The sequence below is a fragment of the Balaenoptera physalus genome (assembly GCF_965194825.1).
Source record: "Balaenoptera physalus genome assembly, chromosome: 1".
NCBI lineage: Eukaryota > Metazoa > Chordata > Mammalia > Artiodactyla > Balaenopteridae > Balaenoptera > Balaenoptera physalus.
The window spans coordinates 167,766,780-167,791,585 of NC_138882.1; the positions used below are offsets into that span (position 1 = coordinate 167,766,780).

General features: G+C 49.6%; 2 protein-coding genes across 15 annotated transcripts in view; one reads left to right on the forward strand and one right to left on the reverse strand.

The window, feature by feature from the left end:
• KIAA0319L (KIAA0319 like) overlaps window positions 1–24,806 on the forward strand; it is a 123,275-nt gene that overhangs the window by 1,719 nt on the left and 96,750 nt on the right. For 5 of the 9 annotated variants that reach the window (XR_014251386.1, XR_014251387.1, XM_082415491.1 and 2 more), the window contains exon 2: window positions 17,981–18,147. Coding sequence is in view for 7 of the 9 variants with exons in the window: in XM_082415491.1 (XP_082271617.1) it covers window positions 17,981–18,147 (167 nt within the window). In the remaining 2 variants the exon portion in view is untranslated. Of the gene's footprint in view, window positions 1–14,402; window positions 14,621–14,724; window positions 14,953–17,980; window positions 18,148–24,806 lie in introns of those variants that run through there. The other 4 variants (XM_082415494.1, XM_082415492.1, XM_082415497.1 and 1 more) reach the window with 4 other exon arrangements.
• Window positions 5,555–14,409, reverse strand: NCDN (neurochondrin). 6 transcript variants are annotated; one of them, XM_082415880.1, is made up of 8 exons: window positions 14,286–14,380; window positions 13,945–14,012; window positions 12,935–13,075; window positions 10,875–11,843; window positions 9,652–9,893; window positions 8,866–9,090; window positions 8,336–8,478; window positions 5,555–7,055 (listed from the first exon to the last, which is right to left on the reverse strand). In XM_082415880.1, exons 2-8 carry the CDS (start codon window positions 13,975–13,977, stop codon window positions 6,619–6,621), a joined length of 2,190 nt encoding a protein of 729 aa, XP_082272006.1. In that variant the 5' UTR covers window positions 13,978–14,012; window positions 14,286–14,380; the 3' UTR covers window positions 5,555–6,618. The 6 variants fall into 6 exon arrangements, with proteins under 6 accessions (XP_082272006.1, XP_082272007.1, XP_082272008.1 ...); XM_082415881.1 differs by lacking the exon at window positions 13,945–14,012 and having other exon boundaries at window positions 14,286–14,409; XM_082415882.1 differs by lacking the exon at window positions 13,945–14,012 and having other exon boundaries at window positions 12,935–13,105; window positions 14,286–14,389.

The window sequence follows — 24,806 nt, forward strand, 5'->3', positions numbered from 1 at the left end:
CAAACATTACAGAGTGTGCCAGACTCTATGCTAAGTACTTGATGAGTATTGAGTTATTTAACTCTCACAACAGCCCTATGAGATAGAAACACTTATCACCCTCATTCTCAGTTGAGAAAAGTGAGACACAGAGAGGTGACATGACTTTCCCAAGGTCAAGGTGCTAGTTAAGTGGCAGAGCTGGGGTAGTCTGCCTCTAGCCTCTTTCTGGGTTCAGAATTACTATTCTATATTGCCTTAGACTCAGGTGCCTAGAATTTAGTCCTGACTCCGATGGACTGTGTGATTCTGGGCAAGACCTTTTTCCTCTCTGACCTCAGTTTCTGCAACTTCAACATAACAATAAAAAAGTATGGGAAGGGGCGCTTCCCTGGTGGCGCAGTGGTTGAGAATCTGCCTGCTAATGCAGGGGACACGGGTTCGAGCCCTGGCCTGGGAAGATCCCACATGCCACAGAGCATCTAGGCCCGTGAGCCACAACTACTGAGCCTGCGCGTCTGGAGCCTGTGCTCCGCAACACGAGAGGCCGCGATAGTGAGAGGCCCGTGCACCGCGATGAAGAGTGGCCCCCGCTTGCCACAACTAGAGAAAGCCCTCGCACAGAAACGAAGACCCAACACAGCCAAAATAAATAAATAAATAAATCAAACATATGCATCTGATTCAAGATCCTCATTTAAAAAAAAAAAAAAAAAAAAAAAGTATGGGAGGGGGACTTCCCTGGCGGTCCAGTGGTTAAGACTGTGTGCTTCCAATGCAAGGGGCGTGGGTTCAATCACTGGCCAGGGAACTAAGATCCCATACGCCATGCGGCATGGCCAAAATTTTTTTTTTTAATTATTTTAAAAAAAAAGGTATGGGAAGGAAGAGAGGACGAGATGTTTTCTTAGGCCCCTTTCTAATGAAGTGGAAGATGAGAAAGTAAAGGTAAAAATATTGAGCTAAATTAGAGGAGAAAGGGAGATAGAGGTGACACCATTAACCCATGGGAGGTATGTGGAGGAGACTTGAGGAGGGCATCCCAGAAGGCACACGGCAGGTACAGAGCTCAGGTCTGAGTCATCTCAGCCTGGGAGGCTTTGAGGGAATGAGGAGGCTAGAAGCAGGCAAGGTTTCATCACTAAGAACTTTCCAGAAGGTGGAACCACCAGCTAGGGTGGTAAACGAAGCAAAATTGGGCAGCTCTGCAACCTCATGCCTAGGACAGATCAGAGGTCAAGAGTATGTGTGTGTGTGTGTGTGTGTGTGTGTGTGTGTGTGTGTGTGTGTGTCTATATGTGTGGATATGTGAGTCAATGGTGAGACCCCTCTTCCCCCGACCCTCAACTTCAGCCACAGGACATTAGACATCAGGCTCCAGGACTGGTGTATGTGTGGCAGTGAATGCATGCAAAAGGGGTCGGTGGACCCCTTTGGGAGACGTCCAGGAGCAGCGAGGATGATGATGCCTGTGCCTAGCTCTGGGGCTCTCCTGCTCTCTCCAGTAAGCTTGGGAAGGTCAGAATGACAGGAAGAGCTGCCTTCCCAGTGACTTCCTTGGGTTTCCTCACCCTACTTCCCTGCAGCTTAAGACAACCTCTTCTTGCTTCTTTCTCCTCCTTTCTAATCTGACCATTTCTAAGTCTTCTTTTCTTTCTTTTATAAAATAATATTTATTTATTTATTTGGCTGCTTTGGGTCTTAGTTGTGGCATGTGGGATCTTCGTTGAGGCACGTGGGCTTCTCTCTAGTTGTGGCGTGGGCTCCAGAGCGCGCAGGCTCAATAGTTGTGGAGCATGGGCTTAGTTGCCCCGCAGCATGTGGGATCTTAGTTCCCCGACCAGGGATCGAACCCACGTCCCCTGCATTGGAAGGTGGATTCTCAACCACTGGACCATCAGGGAAGTCCCTCAGTCTCCTTTTCTATCTCCCCTCTTTTCACCCACATCCTTAAGGTCAGTTATTCATTCCCAGAGTTGCAGCTTCTGCCTTTTCTTCCTATCTACACTCTTTACTAGTGAGTTCATCCCCTCTCAAGACTTTAATGACTACCTGTCTGCTGTTATCTCCCAACCTTGTTATCTCCAGTCTGTATCTCTCACCAAAAATCCAGACCCATAGATGCAATTGCCAGCTGGATATTTCCTCCAGACACCTTGTTGCAGCCATCTGAGACTTTCCAAGGCCCAAACTGAGCTCAACATTTCCTCCGCCCCCACCACCAACCCCAGCCTGCCTCTCCTCCTGTGTTCTATAGTTCTTTAAATGGCACCACCATCCTTCAAATTAAGAAGAGCCATCCCAGCCTCTGTCCTTTCCCTCACCTCCATAAGCTAATCCTCATAGAGTGTTGTCATTTCTAATCCTTAAACATCTCTCTCCATCCTCTGTCAGCACCTTAAGCTACCATACTCTTCCTCATAGACCAGTAGTTCTCGAAGTGTGGTCCCTGGACCAGCATCACCTACAACATCTGGGAACTTGTTAGAAGAACTTGCCAGTTCGTGGACCCCACCCAGACCTACTGAATCAGTAACTCTGGGAGTGGGGCCCAGCCATTGCCTGTAAGGTGGCTCAGAAGCAAAGTCAAGTCTGAGAACCACTGCCTAGACCATTGCAACAACCCCCCACCCCCAAATGGTCTCCTGCTTTCATTCATATCTCTTCTTCCGCAAAAATGACTGGACCATGTTACCTCCTGACTGAAAACTCTCCTGCGGCTCCTCATGGCTCATCTTTGGGGAAAAAGATTTTAAACACCGTAACCAGCATTTTAGGCTCCTTGCAGCTGAACCTAATCTTCCTTTCCTGCCTCATGAACCAGTTCACAAGAAGAAGATGAAAGGAGAAAGAGAAAATATGTCTAGTCTAGCGCTGGGCTTGGTACATGGCAGGTGCTGAGCAAACGCTTATTAAATAAATGACAAATGAATGAATGAATGAGTTTAGGAATCCCTCAGCCTACTGAGGGATCCTTTAGGAAGCCTCCGTGTGAACATGACCCTGGGTAGCTAGACATAGAACCCAGGTATAATCTGGGGAAGTCACCTGATAAATGAATGATGTCGCTTATGGCTACTAGGGAGATGGATGTTCTGCATGGTCTGCTGCTGCTTTGGGGGCTCCTCAAGCTTCCGGGTCCTGTGGTTGCAGACTCTGTTGCCCTTCCTGCTCAGGACCAAGGGGCGCCTCACTTTCTGAGGCATGGAGGTGGGCATTGTTGGTTGCCCACTCTCTGGAACACATGCACACATGTGGAGCCCTGGAATGTGCACAGGGGTACCTGTGCAGACACTGCTGGACACAGAGGGCACAGAGACACTTACGGGACACATGGGAACACAGGACATATATTGACACATAGGCATGCATGTTCAAACATACATGGGCTCCCATTTGGCATACTTGCCCTATTGCTCTTCTCCCAGGCTCAAATCTTTCCCTCTCTTTTCAAAAAGTGCGTTTGCATTTGTTTTGGGGTTTTTTTTAAATTAATTAATTTTATTTTTGGCTGCCTTGGGTCTTTGTTGCCGCGCGTGGGTTTTCTCTAGTTGCGGTGAGCGGGGGTTACTCTTCATTGCGGAGCGCAGGCTTCTCATTGTGGTGGCTTCTCTTGTTGCAGAGCATGGGCTCTAGGCACGCGGGTCTCAGTAGTTATGGCGCACGGGCTTAGTTGCTCCGCGGCAAGTGGGATCTTCCCGAACCAGGGCTCGAACACGTGTTCCCTGCATTGGCAGGCGGGTTCTTAACCACTGTGCCACCAGGGAAGCCCTGAGTTTGCATTTGGACTTTACGTTAAGAAAAGACTCAGGCCGGCCTCCTGTATTGTTGACACAGCCACCCTCCTCCCAGCCTTTGACAACCTTCTGCTCTGGGCCGGGCTGTTTGCAGGGTGGGGGAAATCAGGCACAAGGAGATGCTGAGGCGCCACCTCGTGGTTAGATCTCACAACTGCAGCTCAGGTCCCCCTTTCTCCCTTGCTGCTGAATTACCAGGAGCAAACTTGGTCTTACACTGCTAGCCTAGTCCCCTCCCCATTCCAGAGCCGGGAACTCTCTGACCATCCCTCACCAAAGTACAGAGCTCAGTCTGCCTTGCATTTTGAGGCTTTATGCAGGGTTTTTCCTCCCCACCGCACAAGTGAGAGTACTTTGAGAGCAAGGACCAAGGGTAGCTGCCTTTGGCTATGGGGCCCTTCTCTTCTCTTTTCACTTCCCCAGATGATCTCAGTCACTTCCATGACTTTAAGGACCCCCTATACTGACAACTCCTAAATCTGTCACTTGCCCAGGCCTCTCTCTGAGCTCCAGACTGCAGAGAGCGACTTCCTCCTGGATATAAGCTATACGCATTCACCATTTACCAAAATGAGCTTATATTTTACACAAACCTGTTTTGCTCTCAGTGTTCCCTGTGACAGTGAATGGCCCCACTATCCAGTCACTGGCCCAGATCAGGAACCTGGGAGTCACCCTTTGCTCTTTATCCCTCTTCACTTCCAATTAATCACCAAGCCCAATTAGCTAACTCTGACCTATACTTTCTCCACCCTCACCGCCACTGGCTCAATTCAGACTTACTACTTCCTCTCCGAGCTCCCTGACTCAGTCATCCCTGTTGCAGCCAAAGTCATCTTTCTAAAATGCAAATGGATCACATTCAACCTGCTCAAAAATCCACAGTCTCAGCATGACCCCACATCCAAACTGCTTAGCCTGGTACACCAGGCATATTTTTCAGGGATTTCAGGGACTCCATGCCGAGGACATGACTTCCAGTACATCCAATAGATAAATGAATGTTCCTGTCTATGCATAGCCAACCACAGGTAGGCACTTAGGATGTGCTCAACCAATGCTTGTAGGCTTGAGGGCCTAGGTGGAAAAGAGTCTGCAGAACGTGGGCCAGAGGCTGGTCTGGCTCCAGACTTACAGCTTTGGTTCAGGCCTGGTGAGGCAGTGGGTACTTGGGTCCAGTCTCCGCCGAAGCTCTCAGACCCTTCCCCTTCTCACTTGGCATAGAACAGAAGTAAACAGCTGGTTGCCTGAAAGTCACGTTTGGCCTGCTGATGTTCTGTTGGGGTAGTACTGAGTTAATTAAAAATATCAACATTCAAAATCAGATTTCACATAAACACTAAGATTTCTGACTTCCTGTTAAACATTGGAGTATGTGGCAGTGCTACTTGGCCACAATCTGCTGACATGGAGGGGCGGAACTTCATTTGTACACAGGAGCACAAGAGCCCCCGCAGAGGCCTCGCCACATCAACATATGAGTTTGCCACCTGATCTGGCACTGAAGGGTGTGGGCTGAGAAGTTGGATGGCCCACATGGAGTCTTGACTCTGGCACGTACTGGCTGTAACACCTTGAACAAATCACCTACCCCTGCTTGAGTTTCTTCACCTGGAGAATCAGGATGACGCTTGCTTCATTGGATTCTTGGGAGGATTGGATTCTTGTCATCTCTGAATGAGATCACACTTGTGAAGTGTGTTTCGCAGGGCATGTGTGCTGTGAGCTGCTGGGGCCTGGAAGGAAGAAGGTGCAGGACAAACCACACGGGAACCATCTTGTCACCAATGAACATTTATTGAGTGTCCACATGTGCACAGCTTTGAACTGGGCGATCACAGAACGCACTGGGGGAGGGAAGGGGAGAGGGAAGCAAGGGATCAGGTTCATAAGAAAGGTAGTCCCTGCTGGAGCCGCCAGTCGCGTCTCCCTGCAGAGAGGAATCACAAGCAGGGGTGGGAGTTAAAGCCAGGCACCACGATGGCGATGGGGTGCAGTCACTAGGGAAACATGCGGATTCTGGGAAAGCATCCCTCCGGTTCCTGGCTCCAGCCAGGCCAGAAGGCATCAAGGGGACAGGGATCAGATGCTCAGGTGTCCAAGCAGGGATAAGGGCAGGCAAAATAAATAACTCCCCAACCCTCACTGTCACTCTGCTGCAACACAACACAAAAGCTTAGAGACCAGGATCCAAGGGCTCCTGGGTCCCCTCAAGGAAGCTCAGGCGGAAGGAGGTTTCCCGACCCCCCCACCAGGGCTGTCTGCCCCAGGTTGCTCTGGAAGGCTGGGGCAGTTCAGACCCTGGGTCACTGAAGTTGATAGGAAGAACTGTGATGTCAAGGGCCTGAGCCTGCTCTCTGCCCAAGGGGGCCAAGTGCAAGAACCAAGTGGCCAATTTAAAGGACGTGGACCTGGAAGTCCAGAGGGGCACCAGTCTAGGGGAGCCCACGCCCTGGCCGGCAGGGCACATGGGCTGAAGCAGCCAGCTCCTGCCAGCCCTGTCCCATCTGGGGGCCTCCCTCCTGCGAGGGAGCCAGACATCGGGCACAATGACACCTAGTGCCCCCCTCCCTGTGGGCTGCTCCAACCTCCCCCGGCCTGGCGGGGACAGCCATGCTGATTTCCAAGCCAATCCCTGCCCCTGAGCGGGCCCAGGGGGCGTGACGCAGTTCCCTACACTTGAAGGATGGGCACCATGCCCTTACCCTCGGAAAAGCCAGAAAGCTGGGATGTTTGGGGGGGAAGTTGGGGGAGAGGGTCCAATTTGGGGGCTTCAGGGGAGATGCCTCCTCCCCCCTTTCCTTGCCGCCCGCCCCCGGCTCTGTCCCCAGTGGATGCCCCCTCAGGGCTCTGCCAGGCATTGCTCCAGGGCGGCCATGTGGTAGTGGCTGGCCGTCTCCTCGCCTGCCTGCAGCCTCATGGCCTCCCGGCACAGCCGGTTGGCCCGTGCCAACTCAACCAGGACACCCTGATAGGCGGCTACCATTTCAGGCTTGACAGAGTTGGGGCTGACGCTGCCCAGCAGCTGGAGCAGCTCCTGTGGCCAGCGGGAGCGCAGGGCGGCGGGGGCCAGCCAGGGCAGCAGGGGCACACAGCCTGTGAAGGCCTGCATGCCTAGGAACCAGAGCTCCTGTAGATCCGCCCAGATGCCCTCGTAGTCGGGGGACAGGGCCAGCACCGCCTGGTCTGAGCCAGGTGTGGCCCGTGCTACGTGGGATTGCGACAGGAAGAGGATGGCAGCTGCGAAGAAACCTCGGGATGCTGGTGTTCCCTGAAGAGCTGGAAGGCAAGGAGGGAGGGGGGCATGAACCGGCTGCCTCACCAGCCCCTTCCCTTCCTGGTGGGCACACTCAGGAGCCGAAGCATAGCCTGGAATCAGCCTGCCCGCGTTCAAACCCTACCTCTGACTTCAGTGTGTGACCTTGGTTAATTCACTTTTCTGGGTCTTGTTTCTTCACTAGTAAAATGGGGCCAATAGTGCTAATCTTAGAACTCTGTCGTGAGAATGAAATGTAATAATCTTGGGACACTAACTCGTGGTCGGACCCTCCTGTAGTCTGAGTAGTGACGGGAGCTTCTGCTGGGCCTAGCACTTTATAGGCTGAGGAGGGTGCAGCAATTTGATTCTCAGGCCAGAAGAGGGTGCCAGAGGGGACCATGGGCTGGGGTCCAGGCTTGGCTCGCCTGCCTGCAGGGGTTCGCCTCCTGCACTGCAGATGCTTTCCCGAGGTTGTTAGGCTAACCTGGTGGCATTTGTGGGTGAACCAGCACTGTGGCTCTACTCAGGGGCTGTGGAGATGCAGCCTGGATCTGAGGGAGCTCAGGGGCTAGAGGGAGGGGGGGAGCTCCTGGTCTACTGGGACATGCTCCCCTTCCAGCTGCCAGGTACCCTACTGGGCCCCCCCCGCACAGGGAACAGAGGCAGCTGAGGGTACAGGCTCATTACACCCTGTTCCCAGGCATCTGTGCAGCTCCTCCAACCTGACAGATGGGGTACAGGGAACAGGCAGGGACACAGGGACCCAAGCAGACACCCACGGCCAAAGTGGGAGACACAGAGGGCTGGCAGAGGGCTGAAGTGGATGGCCCTACCCACCGCATGCAGCCAGAGTGAGGTGGGAGGTGCGGAAGGTAAGTGCACAGGAGCGCTGAAGCCTGTCACGAGGGAGGTGCGGTGCCGAGCACAGAAAAACCTCAATGGAGAAAAGTCATGTTTCTGACTCAAGGCCTAGGAGGGGGCGGCTCCACCTTGAAAACACAGAATTCAGATTCCTTGGGCTGCTGGGGATTCCAGGTGCTTATGCCTGTGCCTTGGAGCGGGCCTGTACTTACACCCACCAGACCTTGCCTTAAAAGGCTTCAGAAGGAAGAAAATGTTATCATTTGGGGAAGAAGGGTGGGGTGGGGTGGGGCGGGGGAGGGAGGTGCACTTCAGAGATTTCCTTGACTGGAAAATTCTGTAAAACCATTTTCAGAAAATGATGACTTATGCCCAGAACATAGCAGGTCCACCCAGGTCTTCTGCTCCCATCTGTTAGGACTGGGTCCCCAGGGCTTACCTGGAGAAGTGCTAAGGAGCCGGGCCATGAGGAGGCCCAGGGTGGCCACATTGGCAGCCAGAAGCAGCCTCCCCTGCTGCTGTACTAGTGCGGGCAGCGACGCCATCAGGGTGTTCATTAGAGAAGTGAAGCAGGCATCTCGCCTGGGGAGAAAGGGAGCGAAAGATGGGAGGCGGGAGATTAGTAGAGCCAGACCAAGCCCTGCGGAAACCTGGGATGCTGGGCTCCCAGCTTTACCAGGCCAGGGTTTGGCAAGAAATGAGGCAGCAGGGTGAACAGTTAACTTTGGGCCCCATCCGTGGCATCTGGGGAGCAGAGACTGGGTTATGGCTGGAGCAGGTAGACATACATGCCCAGAGGGCTTCCACATATACCAAATCCCTGTGTGGGGTGGGTCTCTCTCCATTCTGAGACCCTTTCACTCTAACACTAATAGGAACCCATGGGCACAGGGAAGCAAAGTGGGAGACTGAGATTTGGGGCAAGTTTGAGCAGGACCCCTGCTTCCTCCAATTCCTCCCCGGCCTCACTTGATCAGCCCCGGTGCAGTGACCACGAGGTTGAGGAAGATGTGACAGCAGGTCTGCAGGCTGATCTCCACGCTGTCGGGCAGCACTGAGGTGTCATGGCCAGGGGATGTGAGTTCCCACTGCTGCAGGAAATACTTGCACAGAAGTGAGGGGGCCCCCTCCTTGATCAGGATCTCCCGGGGCCCATCTTCGACCGTCAGGTGGCACCAGCCGGGCAGGAGGAGCCTGGGGGGGGTAGAAGGGACAGATATGTGTGGGGAGAAATGAAGGCACCAGGATTCCATTTTGGGGGGGCACCCCATCTAAGAGAAAGGGAAGTAGGGGAGAAGGAGAACACATCTTTGTAGGCACTGCAGAAAGAGCACAAGCTTCGGAGTTGCACAGGCCTGGGCTCAAACTTGGGCTGTGCGTGTGGGCAAGTTACTTTAACCTCCTGGAGTCTCAGTTTCCTCATCCTGAAGATGTGGATGAGACTTCTGTCCTAGATTTGCTGCGTGGACCAAATGAGATCAAAATGGTAAAGGGTACAGTAAAATGCCTGGCAGGCAGTCGATGCTCAATAGTAGTTCTCTGTTTACAGAGTAACCTGGGGTTGGCAAGTGAGACTAGGAAGCCCAGGTGTCCTGAGGGAACAACCCCTCACCCCACCCCCGACAGACAGAAATACTACTAAATCTCATGCCCCCGTCAGGAAGCCCGGCACAGCCCCGTTTGGGGAGAGAGGAGGTATCCCTGTGTTACTCCTTTAGCACATTCTGGCTGAACAGACCATAACTACAAACTCACCGGAGAGCATCCCCTGGCCAGGTGGGTCCTGGGGTGGTGGGGGAGATGGCTAAGGTGGCCACCTGCTGGGATAGGTCATTGGCCTCCTCGGTCTCCTCGTAGAGGGTCTTGGCATAGCGGACGAGGAAGGGCAGCAGCTGGCAGACCTCCTTGCGCAGGGATGAGGTTTCTTCGGCCAGCCAGGCACCCAGGATCCGCACGGAAGCAAACACAAAGGGCTCCTTTTGCTTCTCTGGCCCCACCTGTTGCCAAAGGACTCCCCTGAGATGGAGCAGGACCAGAGAACCTCCCCTGCCTGGCCAGCACGCCGGCCAGTCTAGGAATAACACAAGTAGAAGGGAATTCTGGCCTGTGAGCCCTGCAAAGGCAGGCCCCGTGTACCCAGAAGCCAGCGCATGGTTGGGACACACTCAACGGGGGGCTGGCACAGAGCAGGCCCTCAGGGCACGCCTGCTGAGGGAACTGGACTTTAGACAACATGCCCCTGCACTCGCTGGGACTCAGCCTCTAAAGCATCTCTAGGCTAGAAGGAGACCCACAGGTCCAAAGCGAAGAAAACACTCCCTCTGCAGTGGCTCTGACCTGGGGTGGGAGGCCAGGAGAGAAGCCCCACTTTGGGCTAAATCAGAAAGAACGAGACAATGGGAGCTTGGCACGGTGTGTGGGGTATGCGGCTGGAGCAGGCTACTAAAGAGATCGGAGTTCTGAGGGAACCCCTGCAGGACAGGCGAGCTGGACTCTCAGGCAGGAGGGAGGAGGGGATGTTGGGGCAGGTGATCAAATGGAGTCGGCAGACCCTCCACGGAGGACAGGAAGCAGGCAGCCCCGCTCCTTTTCCCTGTACTGTGACAAGTTTGTATGTGTATGTGTGTAAGGCCATGCTGGAGACTGAACAAAACAGACTGCTTCACTTTCGTGTGTGTGGACTGGGGGGAGGGTTGTGAGTAGGAGGTTTCTGTGTTGTGTGTGCGCGTGTGTGTACTGTGATGGGAGTGCACATATGGCGTGTGGTATGGTGCTTGTGTGGAGGCTCAGGGAGGGAGAGGGAGGCTTGGCCACACACTACTCCCTGGAGTGCCGCAGGATCAGCCCTCCGTAGGTAGGTAGGTGCGTCTTCTCTTCTCCCCATATACCCAGGTTCGGGGTTTCACTTCCCCCTTTCCCTTGCCTTCTGACTCCCCCTCCCACACTGGGCCCCCTCGGGTGGGGCACTGCACCCTCACCTGCTGCAGGTAGTGGATGACAGCCCCGATGGCCTCCTTCATGACGCTCACAAGCTGCACCTTCTGTGGCTCCTTAAGCAGTGACTGCTCACAGCGGGTGCATTCCTGGATCCCCAACTCCATGAGGGCATAGCAAGCGGTCACCACATCCTCTTTCACCTCTGTGCCTGTCTCCTCCAGTGCCAGCCGCACCTCCACGCATGCCAGATTCACCAGCAGGGCCAGGAACTTGCTCCCGGAGTTGCCCGCTGGGATCCAGTCGGAGCCGCAGGCGTGCGCCAGGCGGGCTGCCAGCTTCAGTGCTGGGTTGCGCTGCCAGGAGCTCAGCTTGCTGCCCAGGATGCGTGCCAGCCCGGCCTGCAGATCCCGGAGGCATTCAGAGGGCACAGTTGTTGGGGGCAGAAAGAGGGGCAGCAGCTGGCAGAGCTCAAACTTACTGGCATCTTCGGCTTTCTGGAAATCTTCGCTGAGGCCCCGCAAAACAGCCAGCAGGTCAGGCTCCCCCTCTTTCCAGCACTGTGTCTCAGCAGCGGCCAACAGCCCCACCAGGAGTGCCAGGGCCTGGTCAAAGCCATAGCCATGCCCCAGGTATGCCTGACACAGGGCAGACACGGTGCCACCGGCAATGAGGTGTCGGGGCCCACGAGGTGTGCCTGCCACAGCTGTCAGGCACTGGTAGGTGTCATCAATCATGGAACGGCGGGCAGCATCGTCAGGGTCCCCCCGGGCTGTGAGGAAGGTGCTAAGGATGGGGATCTTGTTCAGGACCTGGGGATGGGCGGCTAGTTCAGGGTCACTGCAGAAGCAGGCCAGCAGGGCCACACCCAAGGCCCGGAGAACATGGTCGGGGCAGCCATCCGGCGCCTCCTTGGTAGTCAGGAGACGATTGGGGAAGGTGAAGCCGACAGCATCAAAGATCCGCCGCCTAGTTTTGGCATCGATGTCACCTGCTTTGACTGCCTTGGTCACCTAAGGGAGGTATGTGCTATCAGCAGGATGAAAGGAAGGGGTGGCAAAGACTGTCCCTTGCACTCTGGGGGTTGACCATTAGCAGGACTAGGTTATATAACAAGATTCACTCTGGGGTCAGGAGGTCTCCCAGAGATCACTTCATCCAGCTCCTTCCTTCTCCCCAGAGGCAGACATGTGTGACCTCTGGGATCCCTCATCTGTGATCCCTGTGGAAGGGAGGTTAGGTCCTCCTCAACTACTCATTCTACCGTTTCATTACCTGGTTAGTTGGGAAGTTCTTCCTGATGTCTAAGCTAGATGCCCACATCCTGAGTTGGAAGAGGCTTAGAACTCAGTGTTTAAAATTCTCCAAGGATTTGGGGTCCCTCCCTAATTGCTCTCTCCAGAGAAGTCTCTGATCCATTCCCGCCACCTTCTCAGGGGAAATGGCTCTTGTGTCTCCCTGCTCTGCCTGTCAAAACATTTCCCCTTACATTTCACCTAAACACCTCCTCTGCTGCAGTGTGAGCCCTTGACTCTGGAGCCTTCTCCCTGTTGCCATGGCAAACAAGCAGGCTGTACTCCCTCCTCCCTTCACCCCCCCCCCCCCTTCCCAGCACTGCAGCTCCTGTTCTGCTGTCCCCAGCTTGGGTTCCTCCAGGGCTAAGCCCCGAACCAGATCCTTCACCCGCAACCTACATACCCATCCTGGCCATCCCTTAGGACCCCTTCCCAGTCACTTCTAGTCCTGCTACTCTCTCCACCTCCAGAACAAACATCCCCAGCCCTCAGGTATTCTGCACTAGTTACTACCTGCTGCTGTAACCCTATGAGTCAGCTCCCATCTGCTCTGGGACGCCCCAGAGAGCAGACCCACTCAGCTTCCTCCAAGGCTCCTAGGGCCACAAGCTTTATTCACCCCCATTCTCCCCTTTGCTCCCATACTCAGGGAAGCAAAAATGAGTCCACAGGTAGGTGCCTTGGGCCTTCTTTGGTGCCTCCAGGGTTACCAGCACCACCTATATATCCTTGGGGACTTGTTGACCCCATTCCTAGGGAGCCCAACCACCCAGCCCTTCCCACCTCCCAACTGTCAGTCCGTTCCTTACTAGCAGCAGGGCTGCAAACTGCTCGCTGTCATTCTTGGCCTCACGGAGGGCTCCCAGGTAGCGCTCCAGGGTGGGGTTTCGGCCCTCTGCCTGGTTCAGAGCTGGCTCGCAATCCGAGGCCATGATGCCCGCCTTGCCCAACTGTGAACACAAGAGGGACTGAGCATCCCTCTGCAGAGGAGGGGTGGGGGTGGGAGTGGAGGAGGGAGGGAGGGAGGGATTAGCACAGAGGGAGGGGAGGATCAGGAGGGATGGACTCCTCAGGACTGACCTCCCTTGGGGGAGCCCCTTTAAGGGGCTGGACCCTCAAGTCCTTAGGGATGAAGAAGGGACCCTGGTCCAAGGTCACCTCCAGAAAGTGGGAAAGAAGGACCATGTATCCTGCTGCTCAGCTGGACAGCTCTCCTCACCAATCTCCTGAGGGTGGGAGGGGGCTGGCCCCACTGCTCAGCTGCTCCCTGGCACCAGAGGCCAGGTGTTGTTTCCCTCCACCAGGCGTACAGGGAGGGAGTGGTGAGGACAGACAGGGAGGAATGGAGACATACACGGGTGAAGTTCGATTATCCGGACTCAGGCTGGCATGAGGGAAAAGGGCATCCTAGGTTTCCTTTCCCCTCCCTTCTTCAGGAGAGACAGGAGACAAGCTTCAGCAGAAGTGAGGAAGCAAGGTGCTGACCAGGGAAAGCTCAGAGGGCCCTCAGGAGACCCCATCCCTCCAGCCAGGGCTCTTAGTCGCCCCCGCAGGCTCCTTGCCTCCTCTCCTTTCCCTCCCTCGGGCAGAAGCTGCAGCAGCAGAGCAGCAGAAGCAGCAGCAGAATTAACCCCTTGCGCTCCCTCTCCTCACCCTCCCTGCCCGGCTACCAGCCTGTGGACGCCGGCAGGGGCTGGAGAAGCAAGAAGGGGTCCCGGGTAGCTCCCAGGAAAACGGAGACTCCAAAAGCCGGATAATCGAAGAGGGGTTGCTGAGATGGGGAGATGAGAAGGGAAGGAGGGTTCCTGACGGTCACCACCTGTCCCGCCGCAGCCAGGTCACAACACGACATTGATGAAGTCACGACAGGGCGGCGATGAGATCACACTTCACGATGGCGCGGTTATGTCACGGAGAGATCACGGCAAAATCACGACATGGGACAGCCCCCAAAGATGACAGGGCAAATTTTTTAAAAAGATATAGCTATATATTGAGAAGGGCTGTGGCAAGATGGAGTCTCGACAAGGCACGATGATGTCGCGATATGGCGCGATGGAGTCGCGATAGGGTCCCCGGGGTCTGTCGGCATCGATAGGCGCCGGCTCGGAGTGGCCCCGGCTGGGATGTAAGGGAGGGCTTGTAGGGGGCTGAGCTCACCAGGCTGCGGCCCCGAGCGGCGAAGTCTTCTCCGAGCGCGATGCTCCGGGAGCTTGGGGCCGCTGCTCACGCCGCGTTGCCCACTCCCGGCTCCAGGCTGCTGCAGCTCCACCCCCACCCCCGCAGCACTCTCGACCAATCCGCGGCGGCCTCACTCCAGGCTCTAGCCAATGGCACAGCTGGGCGCTAAACCGTAGGGGGTGCTGCCGTTGCCGCCATCTTGCTTGTGGGTATTGCCCGAGTCTGGGGCCTGGGGCTCGCGCAGGGCGGGCGAAGGTGCAGACCGCTTCTGGAGAGCGGGAGGCGACAGCCTGGGGACCCAGGTTCCTTCGCTCGTGCGTAGTTCTGCCCCCCAGCACTACCCCTCCTCCCCCTTGGGCTCGCGGCTGGAATTGAGCTTCCGGGGGGACAGGAGGGCTTGTTTAGCATGAAGAGTGTGTTTCCGGGTTGAGTCCGGCAGGTGGGAGGGGGCGGCGTTTCCGGCCGCCGTCGCTGTCCAGGGAGGCTGAGGCGAGAGTGAGCTGTCCGGGTGGGGAGCCCGCATTGCCTTCTTCCTTTTCCTCCTCCCCCGGGTGAGGGGAGCGAAGGTTGGGGCCCCGACCCCATGGACCGGGAGGAGGCGGAGGCCGCCGAGAGCCGGGGCCCCGCTTTGTGGCCCTGAGCCCCGGTAGGTGGCCGGGGGCGGCTGGCTGCCGGGCCGAGGACCACGAGCTCAGGGGAGGGGCAAGCGGGACGGGCTGTTTCTGGGGGTGCGCTGGCCGGGTGTTGGGACCCGGAGGTGGCGCTCCTGGCCCGGCTAGGGCAGCCAGCTGCTTCTGGCTTTGCAGGTGCGGAGCTCGAGTCTCAGGCTGAACCCCGCTTCTTTCGGGCCCGGGCCTGGTCTTGCGGCTCCCTCCATCCCCAGACAGACAGACCGGCCTCGAGACGCTGCTGGCCTTCATTCTCCCTAGCCCCTAGCTTCAGTCTCTGGTGTTTGTTCTCCCCACCAAGACAGCAAGTTGATGCTGAATGAGGGGGGCGGGGCTGAGCACTACGTGTAAATTACGGTGCGAAACCTGCCTTATTCAGGACTTGGAAATTATGCGCTACCTAGGGGTCCTGTGGTGGCTGCAGTGAGCACAAAGGTGAAATAAAGGAAGTCAAGAGAAAAGACCTCAGGCGAGATTCCAGGAAAGCTTTGCTTTCTTTCCTCTCACCGTGGTTGTGCGCAATCGACGATAGATGCAGTTGGTGAAGAGTATTAGCTGACTCTCCTTGTGCTTTCTTATCTGATGAACAGACTGGAAGCTAGGAACAAATTGGAAACACGACCTCCCAGAACAATCTGTTCATTTTTCCAGCTATTTGGAAAACAGTGTCTGCAAATATAAGCAAAGCTATTCATGGCAGTCTGTTCTGTAACTTTCCCAAATATCTGAGACTTTTTTTTTTTTTTAAGAGCTTTATTCTTAATTACTCATACCAGCAGAATAGGCTGTTTCAGACGTGCTCTGTCGTTGTTCAAACATATCTTATCTCTGGGTACATAAATGGAGTTCCACATATGCAGCTGACAGACTGAACTATGATACATCCCCCATCAACCTGAAGCATTAAGTAAACATTACCCCTTGCTCTGTCTGAACAGCTGCTGCAACAGAGAGTGCTTTTATTTCGGGTGTACTTGTAACGCCCTAAATGCCAGAACTCTTGCAAGCTTTTCTAGATTTTCATTTGTCAAGTATTGTGGGGGTGTGTGTTCTCTCGCTGGTCTGTTTCCCTTTGATTCTATAACAAGCCATTTGGATCTTTGTGATGTGGTGTTGTTCCTACCTCTGGTCAGCAAGCCTTTGACTGGACCCTAGCAGTGATTTGTGCCCTTAGGCAATTGTAGGTTTCAGAGGAATGACTGCTTGGGAGTTCACATGAAAATAACTGCCTCTCTCTCATGCATGGTTTGTGAGACATTGCTCTTCTAATCAGCCTGCTAATCCCGTGGTGTTTATTACTCCCATTTCAAAACCTATTCATTTCTTTGATGCTTCTATCGCCCACCTGCCACACTATTGATGACAGGTGTTGAGTCACCTTGAATTTAAAATCCTTTTGTGGTAGGCAGAAATGTGTTGGGTAAGATTCATACGCACACACACGCACACACACACACACGGACACGCACATATGCACACTCATTCCATCTTGGGAGGCTAGAAAAGTTGCTGGATATACTTTCTAACTTAGGCTCCATTTCATAATCTTTTGAGCATGTGTCTGACCTGCACACTTCCTTTCTGCCCCCTGCTCCCTAACATACAATGACAAACCGCTAGAAATAAGAATGGATGGAAGTGAATGAGAAAGATGAAGTCCTTCAGCTGCTTAAGTCTCAGTGAAAGCTTTTTCTTGGGTGGGCTGTACCTTAGTTTTGCAGTTCTGTGTGTATGTTTGTCTATTTCCTGGTATTAATCAGTATTGATATCCAACCCATACAGTGCTGCTTGGGGCTGGGGTTGTCAGTCTGTGCCATTTTCCAGATGTGGATGACAGGTGCATATTTAGGACAGAAGATTTTTATTTTTATTTATTTATTTATTTATTTTTGGCTGCCTTGTGTCTTCGTTCCTGCGCGCGGGCTTTCTCTAGTTGCGGCGAGCGGGGGGGCTAGTCTTCATTGCAGTGCGTGGGCTTCTCATTGCAGTGGCTTCTCTTGTTGCGGAGCACGTGCTCTAGGCGCGCGGGCTTCAGTAGTTGTGGCACTCAGGCTCAGTAGTTGTGGCACACAGGCTTAGTTGCTCCGTGGCATGTGGGATCTTCCCAGGCCAGGGCTCGAACCCATGACCCCTGCATTGGCAGGCGGATTCTTAACCACTGTGCTGCCAGGGAAGTCTGGGACAGAAGATTTTTAAATTGCTTCTTCAGAACTCAGTCAACCCTCGTAATACTGCCAAGATTTATATAATAATTTATACAATATAGGGAAGTTGTGTAAGAGAGAAGAAACTGATGGAAAGTCATTTTTTCTTCTGGAAGGGACCTAAATCATTCGGTCTCTGGATTATAGAGTAGCCAGCACAATGCCTAGTACAAAATAGGGGCTGTGTAAATACTTGTTGAATGGATATATGAATTTAAATCAGGAATTGCTAATGATACTAAGGATCAGGGAGGTGACATCAAACTGTAAACTGGATAGATTTTAAAGATAAGAGTGGTGGGGACAGTAGCAAACTGGAGAGTGCCTGCCCTGCCTAAAGACAATCACATTAAAATTTTTAAAAAACATGGCTAGAAAAGCCTTCAGATTAGTTTACCTCTGATGCTCCAAACTCTTCTTTTCATAAGTAAGAAAGTGCATTTGTATAAAGTCACAAAGCTGTTAGTAGCAGAACTGGAACTGAAATTCAGATCTTTTTTTTCAGTCTGGTACGCTTTCCATTGTTCCACATAGACGATTAACTGTTAGATTAGAAAATATGGAGTATAAAGTGTTTCAGTTTTACAGTGGATTCATTTCATATCCCTGGCTATGTTTTTATCCTGATAATTATAGGCTACGCCAAAGCTCAGCTTTGAAATTTATAGGCAGGTATGAGCAGTGAAAGACAAACTTGAAACTTCCCTTTTCCCTAATCTGTCACACTCTCTAGCACTCTGCATTTCGAGGAATCAATTATTAATTACTTGGCATATAATTTCTTCTTTTTCTGTCTTTCTAGTGGACTGGTTCTGCCTGTCTGGAAGGCCATGGAGAAGCTGGGAATCAAGCCAAGCCGTGCTTCTTGGATTTTATCAGGATTTTGTTGGCAGACATCTGTGAAGTGGTTGAGAAGCTTGTACCTGTTTTATATTTGCTTCTGCCTCAGTGCTCTGTGGCTGTCAACAGGTACCATTTTCTTTGTATATTTAAGATTTTTAAAAAAGGGTGCTCAGTGTGAGTCTTTCAGTTCATTTTAAAGACTAGTAGGAGCCAGAAAAGCAACCTGCTAATTGACAGAAGTGGTCATCCTTTAGGTGGACACTTAGTTTGTTGGGTTTATTTGTCTGTTTTGTTTTAAACCAAAATTTAAATTGGGTTCTTTCTCTCTTTTTTTTGGCCGCTGCCACTCGGCATGTGGGATCCTTAGTTCCCCCACCAGGGATCGAACCCGTGCCCCATGCAGAGGAAGCATGGAGTCTTAACCACTGGACCGCCAGGGAAGTCCCTGGGTTATTTCTCATAAAGGAGAATTGGCATGATCATTTTGAGATTTGATGAAGATGTAATGAAAAGAAAAAGGTTTCAAAGTTAGGAGGACCTGGGTCCTGGAGCTGGATGTTTCTTTCCACTTAATAACTATAAAACATTGAGCTAGTTACCTATTGTCTGTAAGGAAACATAAGACCTACCTCATAACTTGATTTAAAACATAATATAATTAAAGCGTGTAGTACAATTCTCTGAACATAAGTGATACTTTGCTTTCTTTCCTTTCCTGAAGGAATCTACACTCTATACTTAGAAGGAGAATGTGTTCCTTGCTTCTTCCGTAGAATGGGGTTATGCTGATAGATTTTATAAAGTATGCTTTCCTCCTAGAGATTATTTCACCAGTCTATTACGTCTTGCCAGGAAAAAGTGCCACAAAGGCTAAATCTCAAAGAATATCCTTTTTTTCTGTCTTTTTTTTCCTTTTGGTTCTTTTGTTGACATTGTTCCTTTCAGAGTATGGAATGTGAGGAAACAGCAATTTGAGAATGACTTCTCAGTATGTTGCTGTTCTGGGCAATGACCAAAAGATTTCTGTTGTAGAGACCACTGTCTGGGACAACTAATCCGTCTTTTGCCCCCATAATTAGAAAAGTTTCTGTTGCTTTCCAAAAGGAGTTGGTGGCCGTGATCTTGAGAATCAAGTAATTACTGTATTTAACAATTTCAGTAACATCAGCTTTGGGGTTTTTGTTGTTTTGCAGTGGTGGTTGATGATTGCATAATTATAGCAGTGGAAATTGCAGTTGACAGAAAGCTGACCTAAATGTTTTTTACCCAGATGATGCTTTGCTGGGACAGCTAACTATTTCAAGCCAACATTTTATGTAAGATCATTTGAATTAAATAAGTAACTGATTTAGCACCATCAGAGTAGGAAAATCACACTTTTTGAAGTGCACCTACCATATACCAGACCCCTGGTTGTAAACATTACATGTTTCATTTAATCCTTATGATAACCTGAAAACAGATAGTTTTATTTTGTACTTAGGAAATTGAGGCCCAGGGAGGCAAAATGACTTGACCAAGGTCATATAGCAAGAACATGACGGAGCCAGGAATCTAAACGCAGCTCTTTCTACTCTAGAGCTCACGCTTTTTTTCTTCTGCTATGCTGCCTTCCAACCATAGGTGATCTTTTGGAGGACCAAAGACAGTTTTTTTGCCCTGAACCAGGATGAGCTTGTTATTTGAGGAAGTCTGAGTATAGAGGAGGAAGAAGCATTGCTGAGTGTTTCTGTATTTGCCAAGCTAGTTGGTTAAACATGGTACTGTGGTCTCACTGGTCTAGTTTTTAGTATCCCTTGAGCCTGGTGCTTCAAAACAGCACCCTAAGGAACGGATTGAGTATAAAGGTGCAAAGGTGGTATTGGTAGGAGTGGTTCTGATGGGAATTAGACTGTACCAGTTCCATTTTAGAAAAGTTTGAAGCTTTTATCATGGAAGAACCAAGAGCCATATGTGTTCAAACTGAGGGAACATGCAAGCAATACATGACAGATTTTTTAATGTATTTTAATTTATCAGAGCTTTTTTTACATCAACTTTTAAAAAAACACAGTGTCCTAATAGCAAAAATGAATGAGACATAAGTAGAGTATCATAAGAAATTAAAATGATTTATAAAACATTAAAAAAAGATGTTCATTCTCATTACTAACTGAAGAGCTGCAGATTAAGATGAGAAATCCTTTTTAACCTATCATATTGTTGAAAATCAAAGTAAAAATATCTAGTGCTGCCAAGGGGTGATGTGGTTGCCCTCCTATTGTGCTGGAGAGTTTGAACAGAGAACTTTTTGGCATAAATCAAGATCCTTAAAAAGTTCATATTCTTTGACTTGATAGTTCCCCCTTTAGGAATTTACCTCAAGGACATATTTAGATGGTTGTGAATGAGAGCAGTCATCAACACTTATTTATTCTGTGTTGCAAAACATTGCTACAACCTGCCCCACAATAGGAGTGGTGAGATTATGGCATGTCCACATGGTGGAGTATTACCTGACTTAAAAATTCACATTTTAGAAGAACAAGTACATGGGAAATGCTCCTAATGTTAAGCATGAAAAAGCATGATATACAATTGCATATTCATATTCAAAGTTGGTGTCAATTTTATGAAAAGAAAAAAATATTTTTATGTAATAGAAAGTCTGGAACAAGATATATAACTAAATGTTTATATATTTTTTTGAGTAGTGGAATTATTATCTCTTTATACTTTTCTGTGTTTTCCAGGGTACAAGTTAACTCTTTTTATAAGGGGGGGTAAAACCTATCTGAAGTAGCAACAACAAAACAATAGCAGCAAAAACCTATTGTTGGTAGCCTGAGTCAGTATTTATCTACTCATGAATTTGTTCAGTTTTTATCTGAGCTCTTACGTTTTCCCTGATAAAATACATTCTTGATTGTTTGCTGTTGTCTTTAGTTCATGGATTATAGAAATTATTCTTGAAAAACTAAACAAAACAAAGCAGCTCTCCAATTATCCCCATTTCTGTTTATCACTTAGCAGTTTCTCCATCTTTGGGAGAGCCCCAGGTACCCATTGACTTATGTATAGTGGGCTTATTTTTTATTTCAGCTTTGGGTTCAATGCTGGAGCGCACTGCTAGGAAGCAGTGATTACAGTTTGATAAAAGATGCTCTGTGTTTTCCTTGTGAGCCATTGAATTACTATTTTTCTGTCTAACTTTATTGTTACATGGCTTAAAATAACATTTTGAACCTGGGGATTATCAGTATCTGGAGAAAAACATGAAGTGACCCCAAGAATTTGGAAATTCCTATAATAGATTGTCAGCTTCTTGAGAGCAGAGATTTTGCCTGTTTTGCTCACGCCAGCTATTCCTAGCAAGTACCAAGGGCTTGACATATAGTAGATGCACCATAAAAATGTTTGTTGACTGAATAATAAGTTAGCAATAAGGGAATTGTCCTTTGAGAATTAAACGTTAAAATCAACACAATCTATCATTTGAGAGTTAAAGCTTAAAATGAACACAATCGGGGCAGAGGTATGTGAAGGCACTTTAAAGAGACATAATGCCTTTGAGAGCAACAGGATCTGATTAAAATATTCACAAATATTTTAACATCTAAAGAAAGAATGTGTGCATCTGAAGAGTTATATATGTGCATGCACAGGAGAGGGCCGGAACCAGCATTGGAAACCTAAACCAAGGAGGGTCATTGAGGCTAATGTACTCCAGAAGCTAACAATTGGCTATGAAAACTTTTACTGTTATTCCCTTGCTTCTGGGAAATAGATTACAGAGTTAGTTAATAAGTATTTTGAGTACAGAGAAAAAGTATCCAATTCAGAACCAATTTGTGAGAACTTATTAGGAGTTTGGTCCTGGGCTAAGCACGAGGGTAATAAAGATGAGTACAACACAATTCCTGCCCTGGAAGAACTCCCAGTTTAATGAGGGAGATAGATGTATAAATACTACGATGTGGTAAGTGAAAAGATAGAGGGATACCATGCCCTGAGTGCTACTGCAACCAGAGAAGCATTTAGCTTAGAGATGAAGGGGGAGAACTGAAGAATTCTCTCCAGAGAAGCTGATGCCTGAACAGAATTTTGAAGGTGGAATTTGAAGGATTCGAAGGGTATTCCCAGGCAGTGGGATTGTAAGAGCAAAAGCACAAAATTATGAAAAAGCTTGGTAAATAAAGGTAACTCTATACACAGTTTAGTGCTGCTGGAATACAAAGAGCAAAGCTGGAATGGCAACTCCTGAAGAGGTAGATGGTGGCCGGGTGATGAAGGATCTTGTATGCCATGGAAATAAGCTTTGATTTTAATCTTTTAAGGCAGATGGTCTACAGATTTTCTTGATTATGTACTTATATCCATAAAAAAAGTTGAAGATGTGCCCCAGTTTATGTTTGTTTATACATTATAACAAGCACCATTGTACTAATGTCTTTTGTTTATGAGAGATGCCAAAAACAAATATAAATAGTTTTAATATTTTCTTTTCATATCCCAATGATTTGTTTTGTGCACTTCTGGTAAGCAAAAACTCTACTTTGGAGAGCATTGCCTTAGGAAATTGGGAGCTATTGAAAACTTTAAGCAGAAGAGTAATACTGGTAAATTTCTAGAACATTTTTGCTGGAATATGGAAGAATGGTAATGGTGGGGATGGGAGAAAGATGGAAAGGGGAGGGAGGTCAGGGCTAGAGGTAAGGATATCTGTTAGGAAGCTAATGAAATAGTAGTCCAGGAGAAAATTGATGAGGCTCTGTGTCTTCAAGGAACCTCTCTCTCACTGGAGAGAGTAATTTTACTCAATACAAATCAGTAGATGTAGGGCTAAGTAGATGGGTAGAATTTAGGAGTTCTGTAGTAAGAGATTAGCTGAGGTTATTTATTTTTTTAATTGAGATATAATACCACTATTTAATTCCAGAACAGTTTACTCACCTCCTAAAAGAAACCTCATACCCATTAGTAGTCATTCCCTCTTTCTCCCTCCCCTAGCTTCTGGAAACCACTAATCTACTTTTGGACTCTATGGATTTGCCCATTCTGGACATTTAATATAAATGGATTCATACAATATGTGGCCTTTTATGTCTACCTTCTTTCACTTAGGGTAATGTTTTCAAGATTCATTCATGTTGTAACATGTATCAGTACTTCATTCCTTTTCCTAGCTGAATAGTATTTCATTGTATCCATACCTAGGAGTGGAATTGCTGGATCATATGGTAACTCTTTGTTTAACTTTTTGTTTGCTACAGCTGCTGCACCATTTTACATTTCCACCAGCAATGTATTAGGGTTCCAGTTTCTCCATGTCCTCACCAACACTTGTTAGTGTCTGTTTTTTGATTGTCATAGAGGACGTTGTTGAAGGTTAGAAGAATCAGGGAAGGCTTTGTGAAGGAAATGGAACTTGGCTTGGGCCTAATACATATCCAGTTCGCAGACAGACAAACTGATACAGTTAGAAACAAGGACTGGTCAAACAACCAGATGGGTACAGATCATTTATTTGTTGTATTTTTATTATTATTGCTTATTCATTCAACAAATATTTATTGAGCCAGGCACTGTTCTTTGTGAGGGACCTCTAGCCAGGTTCCTGGCTTAGCCTTCCCAGCCAGGGAAGCTTTCTGAATGAGCAGACCACATTTGCTGTCTCTGTTCTCCCACCTCTCTCCTCTTCTGAATCCAGTGAGGTCTGGCTTCTGCCTAAACCTTGGCTTTTACCAAGGTAACCAGTGACCTCCGTAGCTTGACACCTTTACTTTTTACCTTACTTAACATCTCTGCTGCATTTGACACCTTTGACTACTTTCTTGATACCCTTTCCTCAGTTGCCTTAAGTTACACCATGCTTTTCTTTGCTCTCCCTTACAGCTGATGCATCGCACTTTCTAATTCTTCCTCACTCCCTTCTCAGCTTGTCCCTTAAATGTTTTATTCTTCAGGATTCTGTTTCTACCCTTTCTTGTCTCGCGCTTGTGCGCTCTCCCTGGGCAATCTCATTCTTTCCCATAATTGTAACCTGTGTGCTCACTACTCCCAAGTCTATACGTGTTCATTCACTTCTCTCCTGGGCCCCAGACCACATAGCCACCTGTATGTCACACATCTCCAACTGGATGTCTCCCAGCTACTTCCAACTTAATATATCAAGACTGAACTCACGATCTTTTACCCCTCTTCCTCCTTTATTCCCTGTAGCGGTGCAAAGATTACCTCTACTCATATTCTTAGGTAGAAATCCCTGAAGCATCCTATACTCCTTTTTCTCTTCCACATTCAAATCGCTTTTCATAGAGTGCCGTTTCATGTTTCCACATAGAGTACTCCATTCCTCTGCCTATGCCATTACCATTATGTCTGATGTATTCTTTTTTTTTAAATAAATTTATTTATTTATTTTTATTTTTGGCTGCGTTGGGTCTTTTCAAAAAATTTTATTTTATTTATTTATTTATTTATTTAGTTAGTTAGTTATTTTTTTGGCTGCATTGGGTCTTCTTTTCTGGGCACGGGCTTTCTCTAGTTGCGGCAAGCTGGGGCTACCCTTTGTTGCGGTGCGTGGGCTTCTCACTGCGGTGGCTTCTCTTGTTGCAGAGCACGGGCTCTAGGTGCGTGGGCTTCAGTAGTTGTGGCTCACGGGCTCTAGAGCGCAGGCTCAGTAGTTGTGGCGCACTGGTTTAGTTGCTCCGCGGCATGTGGGATCTTCCCGGACCAGGGCTCGAACCCATGTTCCCTTCGTTGGCAGGCGGATTCTTAACCACTGCGCCCCCAGGGAAGTCCTG

What these genes read in the sequence shown, in the direction of transcription:
- NCDN (XM_082415879.1), bottom strand. Translation starts at nt 13,977, where the DNA reads ATGTCGTGTTGTGACCTGGCTGCGGCGGGACAG. An exon ending in AGTTTGCAGCCCTGCTGCTA is followed by an intron (nt 11,844 to 12,934) that starts GTAAGGAACGGA and finishes TACCTCCCTTAG; the next exon opens with GTGACCAAGGCAGTCAAAGC. An exon ending in TCATCCACTACCTGCAGCAG is followed by an intron (nt 9,894 to 10,874) that starts GTGAGGGTGCAG and finishes CTTTGGCAACAG; the next exon opens with GTGGGGCCAGAGAAGCAAAA.